This window comes from Triticum dicoccoides, unplaced genomic scaffold (assembly GCF_002162155.2).
Source record: "Triticum dicoccoides isolate Atlit2015 ecotype Zavitan unplaced genomic scaffold, WEW_v2.0 scaffold128626, whole genome shotgun sequence".
In the NCBI taxonomy this organism is placed as follows: Eukaryota; Viridiplantae; Streptophyta; class Magnoliopsida; order Poales; family Poaceae; genus Triticum; species Triticum dicoccoides.
Window position 1 is genome coordinate 29,869 of NW_021190438.1, and position 18,267 is coordinate 48,135.

An 18,267-nucleotide genomic window follows, 5' to 3' on the forward strand; every position below is an offset into this window, starting at 1 on the left:
CAATCAAATAAATTGTTGTGTGAAATTTATATTAGACACACGGTATCATAATATTGTATATTATTCCCAAAGTAACTGGCCCATGACGAATTGGATGTTTATGACTAGTTTCTTATAAACAGGAACAATCTTTCTTTCTCTTTACGAATTGCAAAAGCACGCTGCACTATCAATAAGATTTCACTAAGAGCATCTACAACCGGACTCCCCAAATCCGCCATATACGCCCAGGCGGATGGTCCGGTCACTGGTCAGTCACAAAAATGTGACCCAGACGAATGTCTTAAACGGGCCTCAAATGCCCGGGCTGACCGACACCCCTCATATCCAGCCCAAATATAGGGCGGATGTGGGGGCACCAGGGTACGCCCGGACGCGTCTGCCACGTCGGACTAAAGCTGGGGTCCCACATGAAAATTGTCTGAAACCCGGCAGTTCAAAGCTTGTCACCTCCGTCAGACCGACGTCGTCGCTTGGCGCCGCTCCAGCGGGCCACGTAGTGCCTAGCCTGACTATTTAAGCTGATCGCAGGAACTGAAACCCTACCCCTTCATATTTTCCTCCTCCCACCCGCCGCCGTTACTTTCCACTCCCCGTCCGCCACCACTAGTAACTATACCCCCACGCCGCCGGGTGAGGAGCTACCCATTTCTAACGCCGGAGCGCCGGCTGCAGCTCCTTCAGAAGATCCGGGCAAGGTGCGAAGCTTGGATCGCCGCGGGGCTACTTCCGGATCCAGTGGATCCAGAGCAGGAGTTGGAGGAGGAGGAGGAAGAGGATGCGGGGACGTGGATCTGCAGACGGAGCAGCAAGCCATCCTCAATTCCTTCCGCTTGGAGTCGGCTGCGCAGGCCAGACGCCGTCATCGACAGGAGATGGAGGCGGAGCACGCCTGCAGTGGGCAGAACAATTACTAGAATGAATTACTGATACACATGCGAGTTATGTGTGGTCACTTATTGGGTTAGTTGGTGGTCTATTGTGTTGATTCAAGTAAACCAGCATAACCACATGAAACATGTGGTAAGCAATCCAAATAATTCAAAAAAAAAGTAAACCAGCATAAAGTTTTGAGTGGTCTGGGCATATGCATGAACAGTCACGGTGCCCCCTATATATACGTGCCTCGATCGTTGCCCCACGCTCACGCCTATACATACGCATACGCATTAGGGATGCAAGGCGGCGCCCGATCCGCCCCGCTTTGTATTGTAGTCAAAGTAAATCAACTTAGTTATAATCTTTCTGGTTCAGCTTTAGTTCAGTTTGAACTAAATTTCTGTTTTGGCGGGCTTATGCGGGATGCCCGCTTGCATCCCTAATACGCATACACACAGCGTGAGATCGAGAGCGAGATGGCCACGCCAACCCCCGCCGTTCGGTTCTCCGACGTGCCGGAGAATCTGCCTAGATGCTTTGCTCTCTCAACAAACACCAACCGGCCGATGAAAGCCACAGTGGACGATTTTTTCGCGGAGATTCACAAGGACGACGGTGGCATCTTGACGAACCCGCACGCCAGGTTCTACTTCGAGCCATCCAGGAAGCACGGTGGCCGTCTCCTGCACATCAGATGCGGCTACAACAACAAGTACTGGATGGCCAAACAACAACAGCAACAACCAGATGACGGCGCCGCCGCCGCCGCCATTGTCATCACCGGCACCACGACCGAGCGGGAGGAGGACCTGGGTAAACCGTCGTGCACCCTCTTTGCGGTCCAACTCAAATCCAAGGGCAAGGACGAAGCTCAGAACATTCTCTACGATGCAAGGTGCACATATTTATATATTCATTTTTTTTGTTTTTTGTTTTTGCAATTGACGGTCATCAGTTAATAACTAATTTACCTCATCGTCTCCACTGGCTAGTGAGAAGTGTTACTCCCTTCGGTCCTTTTTACTTTGCATATAAGATTTATGTCAAGTCAAATTTTGTAAAGTTTAACTCAATTTATATTAAAAAATTCAACACCTACGATACCAAGTATATATATACTATGAAACTATATTTCATAATGAATCTAACAGTATTTATTTGACATTGTGAATGTTGATATTTTTTTTTATAAATTTGATTAAAGTAGAGATACTTTGAGTTCAGACAAAACTTATATGCAGCCTAAACAGGACCAGAGGGAGTACAAAACTATCATTCGTTCGTTGGTTAGCTGTTTGAATGAAAACTACTCCCTCCGTTACTAAATATTTGTCTTTGTAGAGATTTTAACAAGTGACTACATACGGAGCAAAATGAGTGAATCTATATTCTAAAATATGTCTATATACATCCGTATGCGGTAGTCCATTTGAAATTCTAAAAAGACAAATATTTAGGAAACAGATGGAGTAATAAATTCTCTATGCATGCATGCATATACGACACGATAACAGCTTCTATGATCCCCGGCTCGGAAAACCGGCCTTGATAGCGGGACAAGGCGAGGACGAAGAAGGCAAGCTTCACGGCGAGTTCGTCGTCCGCGACTTGTCGGACCATGTAGTGCTGCCTCGCTACGTGGCCTTCAAGGGCTACAACGACATGTACCTGAGCGCGCGGCAAGTGCACGGCGGTTCCTACCTGCAGTTCTCGGAGGAAGACATCGCCGCCTCCAGGGCCATGTTCACCACCTACCACAAGGACGACGGCACCGTCCGCCTCAAGTCCAAAGCCTACGACAAGTTCATGAAATTCGACACCAACTGGGTCACGCCGGTCGGGCGCGACGACGCCGGCGACAAGAGAACACTGTTCAAGGTGATCAAGGTGGGCGACTACTACGGCCTCAAGTGCATGGGGAACCACAAGTTCTGCAAGAGCCTCTCCGCCGACGGCAAGACAGACTGCCTCAACGCCGCCGACAGCCACATCACCGAGGAGGTCAAGCTGTGGGTGACGGAGCCGGTCCTGTCCCGGGAGATCTACGACGTGGTGTACCATGGGGTGGACAAGGCCAGGGTGTACGACATGAAGACCATCAACATGGCCACCTCCTCCGCCGTCAACCGCACCTCCGAGAACAACAAGGTCAAGCTATCCCTGTCGATCACGCAGACGCAGACGAGCACCTGGGACGCCAGCGTCTCGCTCAAGGCCGGCGTCAAGACCACCGTCACCGCCGGGATCCCGGCGGTGATGGACGCGGAGGTGGAAGTCAGCTTCGAGGTCACCTCCGAGTACCACTGGGGTAAGACCGAGGTGAACGAGACCAAGCAGCAGATCGTCTATGACGTGGTGGTGCCAACCAAGAAGAAAGTCACGGTGAGTGCCATCGCGTCGCAGGCCAAGTGTGACGTCCCATTCTCCTACACGGAGAAGGACGTTCTGCCCACCGGAGAGGTGAGGATTACCAAGCATCACGATGGCATATACACTGGGATGAATACCTTCAATCTCCAGTATGAGACCAAAGAAGAAGACCTGCCCGCCACTGAATAAATACATATATATTGTCCTTTATTTGTGCTCTACTACTTATCAACCCACCACACAATAAATAATAATAATTGAATAAATGTACCATGACATGGTACTATCGTGGGTGATACTAGCCAAGAGCAGTGTGTACGCTTTATGTACGGACGGATTATCAAGTGTACTTGTATTGTACTTTGTTCCTATATATATATGATGAATGAATAAATATAATACATCACTTCTACTTCGATACATCCCCCTAAACACCTGGACGGCTCAGATTAGCCCATACATCTTCATAAAAAAGGTCATGATCGTCATATTTTATACGTTGTACATGGAGTAGCGTCACATAAAACGGCGCACACACCCCTCCGTCATGGGCCTGGTCCATTTATTTTATTTCTTCTTTTAGCTCATTTATTTTATTTCTTCTTTTTATAACCTTCACAAAATAGGTGCATGAACTAGGATTCAAACTCCGGACTATACTACCACCTGCTATAACCAACTAGGATAGCTCAGTTGTTGTGCCTAAATACTTGTTTTATTCTTCTTGTAGTGCATCTTCTCTGTCTGTTTTTCTTTTCTTTGGCCTTTTTTGTTTTTTTGTTTTTTATTTTTCTTTATTTCTTCTTATTTTTATCTTTTCTCTTTCGCTTGCTTAAGCTTGTTCAATTTGTGAACTTTTTTCAAATCGTGAACTTATTTTTTAACCTGTGATTTTTTTCAAATGAATGAATGTATTTCAATTTGGAAACTTTTTTCAACTTCATGATCTTTTTTTGTCAAATTCATGATTTTTAAACCGATGAAATTTTTCAATTTCCTGTTTTTTCCCAAATTTGTGTACTTTTTTGTCGAATTTATTAACTTCTTTGAAAAATTCAAGATTTTTTTTCACATGAACTTTTTCAATTTCACGATTTTTATGTCACATTGGCGTACTTTTTTCAAATCGATGAACTTTTTAAAACTTGTGAAACTTTCTGTAATCTCAGGGTGGGCGGTAGAAACTGAAAACTGGATTTTTTACCATTCGGTTTATTTTAAATTTCGGTTAGCAAATCTATAAACCAAAATGAACGTGCAAAAGCAGCTAACTGATAATTCGGTTAACCAGCTTATTTGGTTCGGTGTTCAGTTTACACTGAGCCAACTCGTCAAATGTGTTGCTTTGTATTATGACACTCTGTCACATTATATAGCAGAGCTCTGTGCCCCCATTTTCGTAGCTCAACTGGGTGGGAATAAATCGGGCGATGTTCTATGCTCTATTCTATCAATTCCCTAATAGTAATTTGCTTGCCCACCGTTGCTATGCTCATGAGAGAGATGCCTCTAGTGAACATATGCCACCATGATCCATCTCCCATATTTAATAAAGCCCTAAAATTGCTCGTTGTTTTTATTTCTATTTCAATTTTATATATCTACCACTATCAAATTTAATCCTTACAATTGGCAAGAACAAAGGGATTGATGACCCTCTTGCCTTCATTGAGTGCAAGCATTTGCTTTGTGTGTGTGCAGGTATCACTTAGGTTGTTTGTGTGGTATCTCCTACTGGTTTGATAAACCTTGGTTCTTAACTGAGGGAAATACTATATGCTACTATACTACATCACCCTTCCTGTTCGAGGAAATCCCAACACTATCACAAGTAGCAGTGATCGAAAGGCACCCGTTGGTTTGGGCCGCTAGTAGAAAACAGGGCTTTGGTCACAGGGCAGTATTCATATTAGTCCCGATTCAGTCACGAACCGGGACTAATGTGAGCATTCGTCCCGGTTCATGCGGCTAAGGCATTAGTCCCGGTTCACCTGGGCCCTTTAGTCCCGGTTGGTGCCACGAACCGGGACTAAAGGGTGCGATGCCCATTAGTCCCGGTTGGTGCCACCAACCGGTACTAATGGGCTTTGAGGCATTAGTACCGGTTCATGGCACGAAAACAACAAGTGCAGACTTGGAAACGAGGGAGAATAGAACCCGGAAGTTAAGCGTGCTCAGGCTGGGGGAGTGGGAGGATGGGTGACCGTTCGGGAAGTTAGATGATTTGGAATGATGAGGGGTGATTAGAGATTAGAGGATAAATTGAGCAGTGATGAGGGGTGGTGATTAGAGATTAGAGGTTAAAATAATTCAGAGCGGTTGGTGTTACCAACCGGGACTAAAGGTGGAGCTTCATGTGGTCGCGGCCTTTAGTCCCGGTTCGTGTAAGAACCGGGACTAAAGAGGAGAGACATTAGTAATGACCCTTTAGTCCCGCTCAAAAACCGGGACTAAAGGGCCTTACCAACTGGGACAAAAGCCCTTTTTTCTACTAGTGGGCCTTCATGGCGGGGTCAGCCCATGTGGCGTGCATAGAGCGAGCTCCACTCGCTACTTGGCGTCGGCTTTGTGATGGTCTCCTGCTTAGGGGGTTGCTAACCACGCCGGCTCCTAGAGGTGGGCTGGGCCGAGAACCGCAAACAACGAATCAATGGGCCACCACTATAGGAAACAACTAGTTTTCCGTCAGGGAAGTACACACGACAAAGGTAGGTTTACAGACGACAAAGATTTTGCCAGCAGCTGGCTGACGACAAACACAGTCGGCAAAAGCCGAAGCGGCAAAGAATACATTGCCGTCAGCCAAACTATATCTTTGTCGTCAGCCGTTTTATAAACAAACGGCGAAGCGGGCATCTTTGCCATCATCCGTTCTATGAACAGACGACAAAGTGGGCATCTTTGCCGCCAGCCGTTCTATTAACAAATAGCAAAGTTAGTCGTGCTACATTACAGGCGGCAAAGTTTTTTTTATTTTAAAAAATACACACGACACATGAACATCAAAACAGAAATGAAGGAGTAGAGCAAAATTCTGCTAGAACATTCTCCATAGATCAGTTTATAAAATTTACAGATCTAAAACACCTGAACATGAACATTTTCCATATATCGAATTACAAAACTCTGCGAGTTTACAGAGAAAGAATTTTTCAATTGGGAGGGATTCGTGGATCGGGCGCGGCCCTCCTCTTCCACGGACGCGCGAGGTAGCCCCTTCGATAGCCGCGCGAGCCTTGGATCCGCTCGGCGTCCGTCACTACTCCCTGGGCACCCGGGGAGCGAGTGGCGGCGTCGACGAGCCAGGAGAGCAGCATGCAGCAATGGCGGTGAGGTGGAAGCCCGCGAGGTGGTAGTCCTCGAGGTGGATGCCCGAGTGATGTGAGAGGCAGGACGGGGCGAGGTGGTGGCCGGTGATGGCAGCCGGGGAGGCAAGCGGCATGCAGTAGCAACCGCCGAGGTGGTGGCCCGCGAGATGGATGCCCAGGTGAGGTGAGGGGCAGGACGGGGCGAGGTGGTGGCCGGCGAGGTGGAGCCCCGGCTAGGTGGTGGCCAGCGAGGTGAGGGGCAGGATGGGGCGAGGTGGTGGCCGGCGAGGTGGCGCCTCGCGCGACGGCATGTTGTGCATCGGCTGGTGGTGGATCTGGAGAGAGAGAGAGAGGGGGAGAGAGAGAGAGAGGGATCCACGGGAGAGAGAGAGGGATCCGCGGGAGAGAGAGATAGAGGGATGGGCGAGCTGCGTCGGCGGTGGGGGTGGCCGGTGGGGCGAGCTGCGCCCGGCGGCTGGTGGGGCGAGCTGCGCCGACAGCCATTGGTGCGAGAGGCATAGGCCTCCTACGCAAGGAACAGAGAGGGATCGAGGGAGAGAGATATGGGAGTGGGATGGATAAGGGAGAGTGGTGGGGTGTGGGCTGTCCGGCGTGGTGGGTGCTAACTCTTGAGCTTGCATTGGTTTTTCCCTTGAAGAGAAAAGAGTGAAGCAGCAAAGTAGAGTAAGTATTTTCCTTAGCTTTTGGGAGCCAAGGTATCAGTCCAGTAGGAGACAACACTCAAGTCACCGAATACCTGCACAAACAAACACCAACTTGCACCCAACGCGATAAGGGGTTATCAATCCCTTCACGGTTATTTACTAAGTGAGATCTGATAGAGATGATAAACGGTAAATTAATTTTTTTGTTATATGGAACGGAAAGTAAAAGATTGCAAAATAAGTAAATAGGAAACTAGAATTGTACACTACTAGGGAAAAGCCTAGCAGCAGCGCGGGTTTTAGGCCTATCAGTAGCGCGGGCAGGAGCGCTACTGGTACGGCGCTACAGCTAAAGGTTAACAATAGCGTGCCTCAACCCACGTTACTGCTAAATCGACTTAGTAGTAGCGATTTCCCAGAGAAGCGCTACTGGTAATTAGTAGTAGCGCTTCTCTCTGCCCGCGCTATTACCATTATTTCGTATTTGATTTTTTATTTCATATTGTATTCATACACCTTTACACAAATTTTCATACAACAGGAATTTAGAGATTGTTTTACATCATAATGAGTTATTACATCACGGGGTGAACGGTCCACCCACCTACTCTCCCTTGTTTGCAATAGAAACCTCCACTAGCACGCACTAGTGCTTCTCTTGTTTCTGTTGTGTTGCAACAGAAACTTTAAGCTGCACAGGATGAAAAAATATGCGAGGAAATTACAACTGATAAATGAATTCCATGTTGGCCAGCACCTTTTGAAAATTCTCAACAAAAATAAGAAGCAAGCATTTTATTGAATATTTTCCTCTTTCCTGTTATCTAGTAACTCTTGTATTAAGTGGGCAAAACGCATAATATTTTTGTTGGTGCAAAAAAAAGAGGAATACATAGCAGACAATATATCACACATATAAATCACATTCTCTTACTTCATTGGAACAGAATTTATGTTACTTTTGGGTGCGTCGATGTTAACTAATATATCGGTATTTGCCTTTGAAGTGTGAGATTAGCATGACAGTAGAAATCAAGTTGCACGATAATGTAACTACTTGAGCCTCCAAGTTCTATCACTCCGAGGTGAACTCTCGCGAGATGATGCGGCTTCTCCTTGTCGGCGTACATGTAGCTGATTCTGTTCACATTCTTAGCATGTCTTCTTCCATATCCCTGCGTATGCACAGACGGTTCTAGAGCCACCCTTCAGAATGGCGCCCCAGCCTACATGCATGCTACCTCATTCGCTGCTGGTCCAGAAATCTTGATTCGTTTGGCCTCCCTTAGGTTTAATTTGTTTCTCTACTTATGATGCTCTCATAGGCATGTGCGACACCAAGCTGTCTTTTACCCCGGCGGTTTTTGTGTATAGATAAGTAGATACAACCTATAATTGTCAGCCGATAATAAATAATATGCCTCTACGTTCAGAGGAAGTGAAATAAATTATTTTTGTGTAGAATTAAAGGACAAATGTTTCTTATTTGTATGGGATTTTCTAGCCTATTTTTATTCTTCCGGTTAAATCATCAAGCCCTTTTAATATATAATCGATAAATTTGATGCAACAAGCTCTTTAAGAGAATACATGCACCAGTTGAGACTTTCGTTTTTGCCGTTTTTCTGTATTTTCATCATGTTGGATCAGATGGGTTAAGGTTCCTGGGTGGTATTGGATTAATAATTGGTCGAGTTTTTTGTGGAGTAAGAGGATGGATGGATACCAGGGGAAGGGGTAGATCGATCGAGATGATCTTAATTACGTAGTGGTGCGTAATCAGAATGGGATACAAGCAAGTAGTACAACACAAAGAAGACCCACCCACTCTCTCCCTTGTTTGCAATATATAGATAGATACCTCCCTTAGCTAGTACTTCCTCCGTCCGAAAATACTTGTCATCGAAATAGATAAAAAGATATATATCTAGAACTAAAATACGGTTAGATACATCCCCTTTTATCCATTTTGATGACAAGTATTTCCGGATACTACGTACCTTTCTTTCTTTGAGGGAGTATATATATTTTAAGGGAGTATATTAATTAGTAGGATGGCTATACATACACGTACTTAAGGAAATGCTTAGCTAGTAACGTAGAATGAAGCTGGGCGTATGTGCATATGTGCATGCGCTCTACGCTACGCATGCAAGAGGCCTAGGGCATGAGGCATCACACCGCATGCAAGAATAATTAATAATTAAACTAGCTACGCATATGCATGCATGCATGCCCTGTCAATGCCTCCATGGTTATAGTATCAATTTATGTAAGAATAAATTGTTGAGTTGCCACTCAAACTCGCTCCATGTAATGTACGTACGTACGTGCGTGTTCCTCCATGATATGTATGCAGCGCCTCATCATGTACTACTACATCTATCCCTGGATATATGTATTATATTTCCAGTCTTGAATCTTTTGCCGTCCCCCGTACGTGTTTGTTTCTTTTCTCTCACCATCCTTCCAACTTATGCATGCATGCATGTCCTGAAATGCATGCTACAGAGAAGCACACTAGCTAGCTAATCACGTCGTCACTCCACAGATCCATCCGCAGCACAACCACCCACTTCCAAGGTTCTTTTCCTTTTCCTTTTTTTTTATGAAACTGAATCCAGCTGCATGCACACAAATTAGTGAGAAGGCACCATAAGATTAATTGACAACCAGAAGGGATGCAAATGGTGAAACTGCAACATAATTAGTTAATAGCAAGGAATTTACCTGATCAAAAGCAACTTACCAGCTAAGTGCAAACTACCAAGTAGTAGTAAGCAAAATGGGGCAAATTGAGATGACAAGAGCACATATTTTTCGCACAAATGTGCAACGGGCAGAAAGGAAATCAAATGGCCGAACTTGGAGGAGTGCACCTTTCTAAGCCAGCAACACATTACCAAATGCACTTCTGCTTCGATACAGCCCCCTAAACACATCGACAGCTGAGAGTACTCCATACCCCTTCATATAAAGGGCATACCTCGCGTTAAGCGAGACGAGCTTCTGACTCGCTGAACACCTCGCACTCGCTGAACGCCTCGCACTCGCATGTCAGCCCAGCATGCGGACATGCGGTACGCCGGTGCCTTGTTTTTGTTACTTTTTTATGTTTTTTGTTTTCTTCTTTTACTTTTGTTTACGCTTCCAAATATTCTGAGTATATTACAAAAGTATACTTTACATAATTTTGAAAATTGTTAAATGTGTATACAAAAAATGTTGACCATGTACAAAAAATGATGATTTTTCAAAATGTATATAAAAATGTTAATCAAACATTTGAAAACATCTTGAACAAGTATTTAAAAAATGTTAATCGCACATTTGGAAATTGTTAAATGTGCATAGAAGAAATGTTGACCATGTATTAAAAATGATGATTTTTTTATCATGTATATAGAAATGTTAATGAAGTATTTGAAAAAACAATGTTGAACAAGTGTTTCAAATATGTTAATCAAGCATTTGGAAAATGTTAAATGTATAGAAATATGTTTACCATGTATTAAAAAATAATGAAATTTTTTGATCAATGTATATAAAAATGTTAATCAAGCATTTGAAAAATGATAAATGTGCATAGAAGAAATGTCCAGCATGTACTAAAAAATGAGGACTTTTTATCATGTACATAGAAATGTTAATCAATCTTTAAAAAAATGTTGAACAAGTATTTTAAAAATGTTAATCAAGTATTTGAAAAAAATGTCTATAGAAAAAATGATGACATGTAATCAAAAAATCTTAAACTTTTATTTGAAAAATGTCAAAAGTGTCTAGGAAAAATGTTTACCATGTATTAAAAAATATTAAACTTGTATTTCAAAAAATTTAGTCAATCGTTTGAAAAAAAAGTGTTAAATGTAAATAGTAGGGACCCACAGACAACTCGGCAGCAAGATTCGTCTACAAACCATAAGCATAGTATAATCCCTACTTGGTTCTATAACAACCCTACAAGCAAAATCCTTCAAAGCATAGAATGTGGGTAGTTAATTTATTCTACTAGCACATATGCATGTACGTTGCAACCGGGGAGGTAATTGACGTGTGCACTTAAATATCTGTCGGCATGGCCCAACAACATTCGAATTTGGCCTGGCCACGGCAGAGAGGTACACACTGAGGTCTAGCAGAAAGTCATATTAGTAGTAACACATGGCCCGGGATAACAGACTACGTAACACAACTCCTCGCACTGTTCCAGTGCATTGCACCGCCTACCTCTTTCCCATCTCGCTTCCTGGCATGCACCGGAGAGTGAGACAGCAGGCCTCCGAAACCTTGCCTCTTGTGATCCGGTACGGGAGAGGGGCAGAAAGTCATATTAGTAGTAACACATGGCCCAGGATAACAGACTACGTACTGTCGGTTTAGCTTTGCCCTCGAGAGTGGTGAATTCAAGCGGACAATGGATTGCATAACTCGGTTCAAGGAGTTGGTTCTGGGAGGCTCAAATGAATTGTAATAAGTACTTACAACTCGTGGAAAGTAACAAGGATAAAACTGGCACCACAATCCATAATAAATGTGCCTTTTAAGAGAGAAATATCCTATGTTTCTTTTGTGACTACCTTGTCTACCCCGAGATTAGGAACCGAAATTTTTAACGACATTAATGTGCGGCTTGATTTACCCTTCATTCGGTTCAACTTTCTTGTTTTTCTTTGTTAGATTCTGACTTTTGACCACTTGCTGCAATTTCTATTGTGGATATAGTAATGGTGGAATATATTTAGGCATGTTGCCTGCATACTTTACCATAGATACTTGGATAATCTCTTTTGGTGGCATTTCATATCAAACCCATTTCTCTTATTGTACATATGCTATGCGTAAAATTTAATAATCTGTAAAACAACGTTGAGATTAAGATAAAAATGTCCCTCTGCTGACTAACTGTAGCTGATTGGACTAGGCCGCCCCGGCTCTGACCAAGCCCACAAAACCGAGCCGTCAGCCGTGTAAGCGTGAAAAGAAGCAAAATTTAACCTGCAATCTCGCTGAGCGCTCCAATTCCTGGAAGCTTAGTAACTTACTGATATCATGTATGTCAACTAGGCATTTTTGTTGAGGCGACACAAAATTAAATAAGGAAAGAGAGTATTAAGTATCATGATATGATACCGTATCATATTAAATGATGTACTAGTACATGTGTCATACATGGCAATAAATGATATTAATAAGTTATGATATGCATTGTGAAAGTATTATCATACACTAGTATCATATGCATAATACTAGTTTATGGTACATTCCATTGTGACCAACCTAATACTCCACTCTCTAGAGCTTGCTTCGGCAACATGACCAGCATTTCATACTCTGAACTAGCCATTTCTTTTGTTAACAACTTAATATCCTAGATGTAGGTGGATGCAAAAATGAATCATGTGGTCAACTTGGTATAAAGTAAGCAATCATGCCGTTAGGCAACCAATATAAGAAAAAAGAATCATACCGTTGGGCTATCGTGGAATCGTAGGCCGTAGCTCGTGCAAATAAACAATCTTCACAAGGATCTGCGCCACAAACATGGTTCACTATCTTAAGCCAATAAGCCAATAAGGGTGATGTAAGGCAGGAAGAAGCACCGATCGATGAACAAAACAAACACACGGATCAATGGCCCCGTCTCCCATCGACAAGGACATGGCCGAGCTGGTGATCCCATCGCTCCCACTGGAGACACGGTGCCCACCATTTCCGCTCAGGCAGTACGGCGGCTTCTGGATGCCGGAGCCGTTTCTTCCCGGCATGGCTGCCGCACGCGCGGGGTTCCAGCCGAGGCCGTCCGACGTCGTCCTCGCCAGCTTCCCAAAGTCCGGCACCACCTGGCTCAAGGCCCTCGCCTTCGCCACGCTGAACCGCGCCGACCACCCGCCGTGCGGCCTCGACCATCCGCTACGCCGCAGCAACCCCCACGACTGCGTCGACTTCCTCGAGGTGGTTTTCCTGCGCTCGGCGGCCGATGATGTGTTGGCGGCGCTCCCTTCGCCGCGCGTGATCGCCACCCACATGCCCTGCTCGCTCCTGCCGGAGCGGGTCATAGCGGAGCCGGAGGGCGCGGGCTGCAAGACCGTGTACATCTGCCGCGACCCCAAGGACGCGCTCGTCTCCATGTGGCTCTTCACCAAGAAGAAACTGGAGGCCGCCGCCAAGGAGGAGGGCAGCCCGCCGAAGCTGTACACGCTGGAGAAGGCGCTGGAGCTCTTCTGCGACGGCCGGTGCATCGGCGGCCCGCAGTGGCACCACGTCCTCGGCTACTGGGAGGCTAGTCGGGCACGGCCCAAGAAGGTGCTCTTCCTCCGGTATGAAGACATGCTTGGGGACCCGGTGGGCAACGTGAGGAAGCTGGCAGAGTTCACCGGGTGTGCCTTCTCTGAGAAGGAGGAAGCCGCTGGGGTTGCGCAGGACATCGTGGAGCTGTGCAGCATCGACGCTCTCAAGAACATGGAGGTGAACAAAAATGAAGTTCTAAAATTTTGCAGTCAACACCCTAAAGTTTATGTTTTCTTACAAACAAGGCCAAAATTTTGACAAGTCGTGAGGAACTCTAGCCAATCCCATTCCCGCCATCGCCGTGTAATTCGCTCAAGCTTGTCGTCCGCCGGCAATCATGGCCCGGAAGCAGATCATCATGTATGCCATGCTCACCGGGGAGCGGTGGTTGGAGCTCCATCCGCCCGGAGACGGGGGTGGACGCACGGGCGGAGCTGTCTCCTTTCTTCCTCGGGGCTATCGTGTCGATGGTAGTCGAGGTAGAGGCGGCGTCGGTGTCGCAACCTTGTTTCTTTCTCGGCGGCCAGACGTACTCCGTACTAGAAAAAACACTTCTTCTTACGTGTATATGTATATATATACATGTACGTGTAGGCACGGACGTAGTTTTTTCTTTTTAATTTTTGATTGATGATTGAGAAGGTCACGTACACATGCATGCATTTGAAGTTGAAGGCCCGCTCAAAAGAAAAGAAAAAAGAGAAGAAGAAAAGACGTTGGTGCGCGCGGAAAACACGGCGAGTTTTAGTTTGGCAGCTCATTCAATCATTTATTACGTGCATGCGCGTGCAGGCCTTACCTGAATGAAGAAACAATAAAGGGCGATTATTACGCACGGAACGTGATCAAAGCAGCGTTTCCTGATTAGCAGGAGTACTCGCTTCGTGCGCGTGCGGACGTTTCGGTGTCCTCGTTTCGACGCAGTAATCCAATCCAACTCGACGTGCCGTTATCCGCGGACCGGTGAAGCAGGCGGCGGCGCATGCATGGAGCGACTGCGGCGGCGCGGAGCCGGTGACCACCGCGGCGCCGCCATGAAGCTGACGGTGAAGACTCTCAGCGGCACCCGCTTCGAGATCCGGGTCCAGCACAATGACACCGTGAGATTCCCCACCGCCCGCGCGTTCCCCTCATTTAGTTTCAAATTCCCCCGACTTTTTTTAGTTTCATTCAAACACAGGGCCCGTGTTCTTCGCTGGATGCACAGCTTCACGGCGATTTTGTGTCAGAAGTTCTCTAGCATTTCGATTAATGCAGATCATGTGACGGTGAACTAGATGTTAGGGGCATGTGGTTATGAGTTACGGGAGGGATTAGCTTGTTAGATTTGGGTGCTGATTAGGGGTTTTTGCCGAGGTGTTGGCCCCCGAATTCAGATGCCGTTTGCACTGCATCCTCGCATTTACTTGTGAGTGCCCAGGATCTTCTTAGGAAAAGAACAGTACTGCGGGTGAGCTTGCAGGAAGGATGGTTTGCGTGTTGTTGTAGGCAAACTGTGCTTAAAAAAAATATTGGCAGACGATTTTTGACAGATAGTCCAAATGGACATGATTGGTAGACGCACAATGCTCTTTCTCTGTTTATGCAACTTTAATTTTGTGGATATGCTGGTGCTGGTAGCTTGTTCCGGGGGTTGTGGTTTTGGGAGGATGGAAAGCTGGAGTTGGCGAGGATTTAGGTCCATGGCAATTGGCAAGTGATCTTCATGATCTAGGGTTCAGTTTGGCGTCGCAACGTTGAGTTTCAGGAGTGCCATTGCTATTCTTTCCCATCTGCAGTAACCATGTCCCTTGGACGCCTTGTTATCCATTGTTCTTCCCCACCCGTGTCCCTTTGCCATGAGGAGTACACTTGTTTCCAAACTGTTCTGTTATCACAGACGAATATTTTTTGTGATATACTATCTGTGTTCTTTTTAACTTGGCGGCCTAGGATCTGTTGCTACGAAAGTTCGTATCCCAATAGTTTTAAAACTATATAGGTTTATATAATAAATATATGAGATTTGCTGTTAATTTGTTTTTCATAGTATTATACTTAATATATAGTTGTATTTTTTTTTTGTCAAAGTAGCATCTCGAAGACTTATGAACTATGGATAGTAAGAAATGTCAGTGGGAGTAATTACTTCAATATCTTGCTAACTGTTTGCTTTGAATCAGATTATGGCTGTCAAGAAGAACATTGAAGAGATTCAAGGAAAGGATAGTTATCCACGGGGTCATCAACTGCTGATTCACAATGGCAAGCTTTTGAACAATGAAAGCACATTGGATGAGAATCAAGTTAGCGAAGATGGATTTCTAGTTCTCATTAAGGTAGACTGCTTATGCCCTATACAATATGGATAGTTTCAGTTTTGTCATCTGCTATTGGATTATTTTCACTGACTGAATACTTGGTGAACCGGTTGTAATAACATGAATTATTAATGAGTGCAGAACTAGCATAAGCGGTTACACGTGAAAATTATGTTCATATATGACACCTGACAGTTATTATTCACTAATGAAGAATATGCCTGAAATACTTTTTCGCCTTATTTGATGCGCCACAATTTGCTGGCCTCCTGCCATGCTCCTTCCTATGTCAGAGCTATGCTGTACTATGTCCATTTATATCAACATTAAATAAAGTATTTGACACTTATAACACTATTTTAACATTATTCGAGTTTTTCCTACTTTATGCGTCGGGCTTGTTCTTTTTCTCTTAAAATTAAAAGTATAGCTCTTTATTTATTTTCTGCAGAGCAAAGCTTCTGCTTCGAGTGGAGCTTCATCTGCACAGGTAAAATTCTTCTTTTGCGGATGAAAACACAATAGTAGCAAGCATATGTACTGACACATGAACCATTGCTAGCCTTCAAGCACTCCTGTTACCAGTCAAGCACCTCCAGTTGCTCAACCACAAGCTACTCAAGCCCAGTGAGTCCCTTTCTAGCGTCCTGGTTGCATTTTACTGCATGCACATAGGGTCTTGCTCAAATTAAATGTATGTGTCATCTTTCTGCAGGGTCCGATCAACTACGACTTCTCAGCCTGAAAGACCACCCGCAGAGTATGTTCGAAGTGTGCAGTTGTGTTAAGGCATCTCCAGCCGTTGGCCCCCCCAGGACGCATAGAAATCGCCCCCTGGGGGCGAGCCGGCGATACACTCGGCGCTGGGGACGGTCGTGGCCCCCAGCTCGCCCCCAGGCGCCGAAATTGGCCCACTTTGCAGCCCAATTTCGGCGAATAAACGGCCCATATGGGCGAGAATAGGCCCAAATTCGGCATGGTTTCGCGGCGTTCAATTATCAACACAATTATTCCTTACTACATATTTCATCACAGAAAAATCAAATACTTCAACAAAATACTACAACAACAAATAGTTCAATGCAAATTATATAGTTCAACAAATAAAAACTCGTATTTCATCACGTGGCGTCCCCCTTGAGCCTCCATAGGTGCTCAATCAGATCTTTCTGTAGTTGATGATGCACCTGTGGGTCTCGGATCTCCTGACGCATACTGAGATAGGCAGTCCAAGTTGCCGGTAGCTGGTGATCAACTTCGGCTAAAGGACTCTGCCTGTAGTATGGTTCAGTGTCAAACACTGGGTCTTCTTGCTCGCTCTCGATGATCATGTTGTGCAAGATGACACAACAAGTCATGATATCCCACATTTGATCTTTCGACCAGGTCTGAGCGGGGTACCGAACAACAGCGAATCGAGATTGGAGCACACCAAATGCCCGCTCGACATCCTTCCTACAAGCCTCCTGAACCTTCGCAAACCAGGAGCTCTTGCCTCCTGCCACAGGGTTTGAGATCGTCTTTACAAATGTCGACCATCTCGGATAGATGCCGTCAGCTAGATAGTACCCCTTGTTGTATTGGTGCCCATTGATCTCGAAGTTCACCGGAGGAGAATGACCCTCAACGAGCTTGGCAAAAACAGGAGAGCACTGCAACACGTTGATGTCATTGTGAGTTCCTGGCAAAACAAAGAAGGGGTGCCAAATCCAGAGGTCCTGTGTGGCTACCGCCTCAAGCACCACACTGCAACCGCCTTTGACGCCTTTGTACATCCCCTGCCAACCAAATGGGCAGTTCTTCCATTGTCAATGCATGCAGTCGATGCTTCCAAGCATCCCAGGAAATCCTCTTGCTGCATTCTGGGCTAGGATCCGAGCAGTGTCTTCCGCATTGGGTGTTCTCAAGTATTGTGGCCCAAACACTGCCACCACTGCCCGACAGAACTTGTAGAAACACTCTATGCTGGTGGACACGGCCATGCGCCCATAGTCGTCGAGTGAATCACTGGGAGCTCCATATGCAAGCATCCTCATTGCTGTCGTGCACTTCTCGATGGAGGTGAATCCAAGAGCGCCAGTGCAATCCATCTTGCACTTGAAGTAGTTGTCGAACTCCCGGATGGAATTCACAATCCTAAGGAAGAGCTTTCGGCTCATCCGATAACGGCGCCGAAATGTTCTCTCGCCATGAAGTGGAGAAGCGGCGAAGTAGTCGGAGTAGAGCATGCAGTAGCCTTGCAGACGATGCCGGTTCTTTGCTTTCACCCGCCCCGGCGCCGAGCCACCTCGACGCGGCTTTTCATTGATCGCCAGCAGCTGGGCGAGGGCGGCGAGCACCATCAGATGCTCTTCTTCCTGGACGTCGGCCGCGGCTTCCTCCTCCAGCAGCGCGGCGAGCTCTTCCTCCTCATCCGAGTCCATCACCGAGACAGTCAAAACGCCGAACACCTTG

General features: G+C 45.7%; 3 protein-coding genes across 3 annotated transcripts in view; all 3 read left to right on the plus strand.

The window, feature by feature from the left end:
- Window positions 1-1,161: 1,161 nt before the first annotated feature.
- Window positions 1,162-3,669, plus strand: LOC119343459. Its single transcript, XM_037614396.1, has 2 exons — window positions 1,162-1,774; window positions 2,394-3,669. Exons 1-2 carry the CDS (start codon window positions 1,356-1,358, stop codon window positions 3,436-3,438), a joined length of 1,464 nt encoding a protein of 487 aa, XP_037470293.1. The 5' UTR covers window positions 1,162-1,355; the 3' UTR covers window positions 3,439-3,669.
- A 9,187-nt stretch (window positions 3,670-12,856) lies between these two features.
- Window positions 12,857-14,127, plus strand: LOC119343464 (cytosolic sulfotransferase 16-like). The gene has a single exon (XM_037614400.1). It carries the CDS (start codon window positions 12,857-12,859, stop codon window positions 13,769-13,771), a length of 915 nt encoding a protein of 304 aa, XP_037470297.1. The 3' UTR covers window positions 13,772-14,127.
- Window positions 14,128-14,527: 400 nt separating this feature from the next.
- LOC119343461 (ubiquitin receptor RAD23b-like) overlaps window positions 14,528-18,267 on the plus strand; it is a 46,285-nt gene continuing 42,545 nt past the window's right edge. Inside the window, exons 1-5 of the mRNA XM_037614398.1 lie at window positions 14,528-14,613; window positions 15,676-15,831; window positions 16,265-16,303; window positions 16,376-16,440; window positions 16,529-16,573. Coding sequence (XP_037470295.1) covers window positions 14,548-14,613; window positions 15,676-15,831; window positions 16,265-16,303; window positions 16,376-16,440; window positions 16,529-16,573 — 371 coding nt within the window. The 5' untranslated portion in view covers window positions 14,528-14,547. The remainder of the gene's footprint in view (window positions 14,614-15,675; window positions 15,832-16,264; window positions 16,304-16,375; window positions 16,441-16,528; window positions 16,574-18,267) is intronic.